Source organism: Prosopis cineraria, unplaced genomic scaffold (genome assembly GCF_029017545.1).
Source record: "Prosopis cineraria cultivar Desert tree isolate PC_DT_omini unplaced genomic scaffold, ASM2901754v1 PC3, whole genome shotgun sequence".
In the NCBI taxonomy this organism is placed as follows: domain Eukaryota; kingdom Viridiplantae; phylum Streptophyta; class Magnoliopsida; order Fabales; family Fabaceae; genus Prosopis; species Prosopis cineraria.
Window position 1 is genome coordinate 44,536,197 of NW_026555334.1, and position 6,432 is coordinate 44,542,628.

At 33.4% G+C, this 6,432-nt stretch overlaps 1 protein-coding gene across 4 annotated transcripts; it reads left to right on the forward strand.

Annotated features, from left to right (window-relative positions):
- Nucleotides 1-948: 948 nt before the first annotated feature.
- On the forward strand, nucleotides 949-5,226 carry LOC129306890 (metal tolerance protein 2). Of its 4 annotated transcripts, none has more exons than XM_054947675.1 (12): nucleotides 949-1,427; nucleotides 1,547-1,616; nucleotides 1,932-2,029; nucleotides 2,221-2,375; nucleotides 2,924-3,039; nucleotides 3,355-3,451; nucleotides 3,836-3,920; nucleotides 4,059-4,121; nucleotides 4,224-4,329; nucleotides 4,480-4,598; nucleotides 4,661-4,729; nucleotides 4,849-5,226. In XM_054947675.1, exons 1-12 carry the CDS (start codon nucleotides 1,071-1,073, stop codon nucleotides 5,020-5,022), a joined length of 1,509 nt encoding a protein of 502 aa, XP_054803650.1. In that variant the 5' UTR covers nucleotides 949-1,070; the 3' UTR covers nucleotides 5,023-5,226. The 4 variants fall into 4 exon arrangements, with proteins under 4 accessions (XP_054803650.1, XP_054803651.1, XP_054803652.1 ...); XM_054947676.1 differs by having other exon boundaries at nucleotides 4,670-4,729; XM_054947677.1 differs by having other exon boundaries at nucleotides 951-1,427; nucleotides 4,661-4,758; nucleotides 4,849-5,161.
- The last annotated feature ends 1,206 nt before the right edge of the window (nucleotides 5,227-6,432 follow it).

Here is a 6,432-nt window from a genome sequence, read left to right on the forward strand (position 1 = left end):
TGCATTGCAAAATATGAAAATGATCTGAAGTCTCGCAAAGCAAATCTTTTTCCTCCAAAGAATTATTTCTTCCTTTTCTTCAGCTCTATAGGCTGAGTGTTTTACTGGTAAAATACCACAGTTAAACAGCTAACGGTGAATTAGAAGTTCTGTTAAGGTGCAGAGTATTGAGAGTACACAAGGTTTCTCCAATAGATCAAACCAAATAGTATTAGCAATGGAAGTGAACAAAGCTGCTTATAAAAAATTGAATTTAGCACATCATAGGTTTTGAATATGGAAAATTTATTAGATGAATGAGTTTGTCAAATTATTCAAAAAGCTATTATAGTAATCTGTAGACAGCTTGAACATTAATAAAATATTATTTTGAAGGGCAGTATCTTGTATAATTTTTTTGAGGAAAAAATGGTATAATATCATTTGAAATGGTTTAAACATGTATAAAAAAAATTGTGGAAAACACTAGCAAGAAGAGTAAGATAGGTAATTTTAAATTCTGTTAAGAAGGGTGGAAAAAAATTAAAAAAAATACTTATGAGAGTTGTTGATTAAAATTTTTTAATTAACATTTTTAGAAGTTTGAAAATAATAGAGTACAATTGCAATGTATAATTCACATAGCCAATTTTACATAATAAGATAAGATTCGTTATTGTTGTTCAAATGAATGTTATATGCTATAATGTTAATATACGTTCAAAACCTTCCTGTTCCACCCGCACAAATAACAAAGGATTTAAATTGTTTATTTTTTTTAAAGGTTTATATTTATTTTTTTACATCTTGTCATTTTTTAATTGGAATGTGACGAATATATGATTTTTAAATTAATGAGAATATAGCAAATTTATACAGATATGTTGTTATTATTATTATTATTATTATTATTATTAATTTAATAAATAGAGAACATATTCATTAAGAAAAGTAATTGAAAATATTCTCAGAGCACGTGGCATGCCATCTGCATCGGCGGATGCTAGATCGTCCTCTTCACTGCAACTGCAAGAAGCGTGAGCTAAAATAAGAGCAAACCCTTCCAGACCAGTGCCCAGTGTAAATCATCCATGGGATTTAGATTCAGCAATCTCAATCCCTTATGTAGAAGCTGCATCACAAAGTTCTCATCACGCTCTTCCGAGAAAGTTCTGCCTCCCTTGTTTGTTTCGTCGAATTTTCATCAATTAGAGTCGTCCTTGTTATCCTCTGACCATCCTGTATTCAAAATTTCAAAGAGATGGCATATGGGACATTCTTATGATGATCATGAACATCAGCACCTCCTCCTTCAAAAGGAAGGAGAGAACATTTTCAGGTTGGGTCTAGCCGCTGACATTGGTTTAGCCACCGGAAAGGCCTTGGTCGGTTATCTTTCTGGAAGTACTGCCATAATCGCTGATGCTGCTCATTCCATATCTGATGTGGTATCTTCATTGCTAGCGCGCGCGCGCGCGAGATTTTATTCAATTATGTAACTAGCATTTGTTCAATATGATGTATCTTATCCAATTCCCTGCTTTAACGTCTTTCTTGTATGCCACAGGTTCTAAGTGGCGTATCTTTGTGGTCTTTCAAAGTTGCCAAGGCGCCTAAAGACAACGAACACCCATATGGTCACTTCTGGTTTTGTATCTCCACGCTACTCGATTTATCTCTCTTTTTATGAACATAATGTCTCTAATATGTTGTTGTGGAACTTAACATTTCATTGGTGGAATAATTTGAACATGATAATGAATATTTTCTTCAAATGAATACAATGACTATCATGAGAACGAAGGCTGATAACATATTGTCTCTCGTCTTATTAATGAGATTAGAGGCATGATTGTCATTCGTGTACATGTTACTAGGTTTAATTAGAACCTATTCTGTTTACAAGCCTTCTATGTATTTTATACTCATTTTTTCCCCTCATCATATCTCAGGACATGGTAAGTTTGAGACTCTTGGAGCTCTTGGAATCTCTTGTATGCTTTTGGCGACTGGTGGTGGCATTGCATGGCATGCTGTAGATATCCTGCTGGTACAGCCTGGAATTTCATCTTCAATCTAATTATTGTTTCACTTATTCCCATGAACAAAATAATTTGTATAAAATTTATCAAAAGAAAGAATGAAGTTTGAATGTTTATTTTTTCAGACTACAGGTTAGTCAAGATCTTTCTGTCATGTCTTTTGGGTCTTAAAAGACATTTATGTTTTATTCATGTGCAGGGATTGTACTCCTCTGATCCTGAAATGGTTAACCAGTTATTGGCACATGAGCATTTGCATAGCCACCAGTATGATGGATATCATCATGGAATGGACATGGATCACCCTGTTCTAGCTCTGAATATGACTATTGTGTCTATATGTATTAAAGAAGGGTACTGCAATTGCTCATTTTTTTGTGGGGCAAGAGGGGAGCAGAAGGTGTTGGGAGAGAGAGTTAGACAAAGGACAAGATGGAAGATTAAGTCAAAACTGTTAGAAAATAAGAACTTTTACGAGACCGTATATCAAGACTGAGTCTGAAGAATGATAATATGGCATATGAGCTGACAAAGCAAAAATAGTCTTGAATCTTGAAAAGCTTCAACCTTGAAGTAATCAATCAAAGAGGGAAGATAAGAGGACAATCTGTAAATAAGAAACCTTTCATGTTAGCACAAGTTTTCTGCTTTCTGTGGGACTTCATTATTTGGCAGATGCTTGATTTGAACCTCTTTGCCTTGTATTTTTGCTTTTCATTCAGTTTCTATCAACATAGGATACACTTTAAACTCCTCTCTGAACTAGTAGTGGCACGTGCACTTCAAGTTCCTCATTCTATCTTCTCTTTTCTTTTTTGTGCACACGCACACACACGGAGATAATTAGAATATAGTTCAATCTTGAAGGCTTCTGTTTTTTTACATGTGTTTCTAATCTCCAGGCTTTACTGGGCAACAAAGCGAGTTGGTGAAAGGCAAGGTAGTGGACTGATGAAAGCAAATGCATGGCATCATCGTGTGGATGCAATTTCATCTGTAGTTGCTCTCATTGGAGTTGGTAAGGGACATATCTTTTGAAATATGGCTTAGTTTGGTTATTTAGTATGATTTGATATGATACAAATTTCTAATACATGTTGAACCATGACTTGACTTTTATCTGAAAACTCTGTCCTTATATTCCATGTAAGAGAAGTGTGGGTGTTGTTAAATTTTCTGTATCTTTATGCTGTCATTGTAATATGGCTGCTGGCTATAGGATATGCCTTTATGCAATGTGACTCTATATATTGCTCAATATTTTTCCCAGATTACCTGATTCTTTTGTGTCTCATTTACATTCTTTGATCATAATTGTTCATCTCCTTGTCAGGAGGCTCCATCCTTGGTGTGAAGTTTCTAGATCCGCTTGCAGGACTTCTTGTCTCTGGCATGATTCTAAAAGCTGGAGCTGAAACTGGTTACCAAAGGTAACATTATAGACTGATCCATCTTGTTATTTGAAAAATAAAAAGGGGTACCTTTCTGTTTTTCTATTTCACCTGAACTCATTATTATTGCTTGTAATGCGCTTGATTTGTAAGAGTTTAACCAATTATTGTTTTGGTTATACCACCTTTTATGTTCACCCTGATGTATCCATGTCAGATGCATGTTGGAATCTTAAGTAGCCATAATATATTGTCACTTGCCACTGACCCTCCAAGGCGACCTGATTCTGTGACCGCTGGAGCTAATTTTATGCTGGCTAAAGCATTGTGGTTGAAAGAAAATTTTCCTCATCTTGAAATATTTATAACCGTGACTAAGCACAATCATTGGCTCTTTTTAACACATTTTTTATTAATTTTTAGCCTCATGGAACTGGTGGATGCTGCAATTCCATCACAACAATTGGATCCTATTAAACAAACAATACTGCAAGTTGAAGGTGTCAAGGTTTTTCTTTCGTCCCTTTTATGACACGCTGCTATTGGTTCAATTTCTGATTTAGTCTTTACTTTGGTTTTGGCATCTTGGACTCTGCATGTGTTTTGTTTTCCGTTGTCAATTTTTTTTAGTTGAGTTTCTGCACAGGGGTGCTATCGCTTGAGAGGAAGGAGAGCTGGTTCATCTTTATACCTTGATGTGAATATTGAGGTTATTTCATCTTTCTATGTTCTGTGTGACATGGATTATTTTTCACCGAGTGACTAAATTATTATTGTTTCTCAGAGTTAATTTCTCAGTCTTTCCCTGCAGGTTGATCCTTTCTCTAGTGTGAGTGCTGCACATGACATTGGGGAAAATGTCCGTCGTCATATACACAAGTCCCATCTGACAGTGGCTGAAATTTTCATACACATAGGTATTCTTGCCAGTCATACATATATCTTTTTTTTAAACAAGAATCATTAATCATATGCTCTTTCTAGTTCACTTTTTTGAAGTGGAGGTTGTGTCGTTTTGTGTTTTTGCATCTATCAACTCTCAGTTTGAATTTTATATGCCTTTGTAGATCCCGCAGATCAGCAAGATACTTGGAGCCAAGATATGGATCAAAACTGCATCATTCGTACTGGACATGATAATATTGATAAGATTGTTTCTGGCATCATCTCATCAAACTTCGTACAGGTAATATTTTCATGTGAAAACAGGTTTGGTTGACTTCATGAATGATGTAAACCATCTATCAGTGGTTTCAGATGTCAGTCGAACGGGTAACGCGGCACTCATTTCAAGGAAAAATTGTTCTTCAAATTGAGGTTTCCATGCCCCCTGATTTGCAAATTCGGTGAAGTTCATTGTCTGAGTTTGACGTCCTATTGGTAAGTATTATATAAATGTGGCTGTCTCATGGTAGTTTATGTTCATTTATACACAGAAATGCAATGGAAATAGCAGAGGAAGCAGAGAAAGAGGTTTTGAAGGCTGTCTCGGATGTTGCGCATGTCAGCATTCAGCTACGACTAGGGCGACCAATTCCGCAGTTGAATCATTCATAGGAATGGTCCACGAAGTTGCTTCTTTTTTTTTTTTTAAAGAAAAGTGGGAATAATGCCGCCCAGATATGTTTCCAAAGACATAGCGCCATCTCGTCTCGTTCGATCACACTGAACCAAGCAATACAGTATAAGGCAATAAAAATGCCCTTGTGACATTTGTTTTGTTCTTGATAATTACATAATGTTGCATTATCGTGACACTCCAAGTGCTGATAACCAGCTTTTTTGCCAATATACTAGAACAATAGAAAAAATTATCTAAATGTTGTAATGTAAAAAATATTTACCTAAATATTATACCAAAAATCATTCAAATGGGAAATGAGTTTCTAGTTGTGAATAACTTATTTAAACCAAGAACAATTTTATAGTTAAAGTTATTTTTTATTTAATAAAAGAGTGAATGATTTCAGTTTTTTTTATTGACGTTCCGTTTTTTCATTGCCTAGAGTATCTATTTTCTCTTGCTGTGCTTTTCTCTCACGAGATTCATTTGTCAAATCTTTTTTTGCTTTGCTTTGCTGTGTGACATTATATTTTATTCATGTGCATGTCATCACGTGAAGCTTTGAATTGACTATATAATGGATTCAAGGCATAATACGTTCTTGCTTGCTTCATTTTCTCTTCGTGGTCTCTTATTTTTCTCTTATTCAAACTTTAAAGTTCTTTCTCTCTATTCCTTTTATCTACTCCAATTGATAGTGTTAGTATTGTGATTGAATTTTGAAGTGCATTTTTTTCATTTTTATCTAGCTTAATCTGATGAAGGTATATTTTTTGAACTTTATATCAAAGTTAATATTTTTTTTTTCAAATCATGAGTAAAAACTTAATATTTAATTATTAATGTTTTGTATGTTAAGCTTTTCTTAATTGTATATGTAGACATGTAGTTAATTTTCTTATATAATAATCAAGGGTAGAATCAACATAAATGTAGAGGAGGGTCAGATTTTTAAAATTAACATACAATCTTCTATATTTTTATTTATTTTTAATGTTTACACTAATTACTTGTTTATGTAAGTTTATTACTTCAAAAATCTTAGAGAATAAATTATATATAATTATATCGTATCAATATGGAAAAAATTTAAAAAGTGAAATTATATATCTATAATATTAATTATAACAAATATAAATAATATAGAAAAAACTTATCAAATAAATAATATATAAAATTATATATTTGTCATATTAAAAATTTTAATTTATACAAATTCTCAATTTTTTTATAATAATTGATATGTAAAAAAATGCACATGTTACAAATATGGTAGATCCTTGTACGTTTTTGGTTTAGGGAGAGGGGTCAGACAATATACAAACACACACATATATTATATAGATTACATAGAAGGTAGAAGTTGTTGGGGCAATGAATTATATCAAAAAAAAAAAAACATGAGTCGAAGAAAACCTAAAAGGTCCTAATAGCATTGAGTGGCGAAACCTGACCT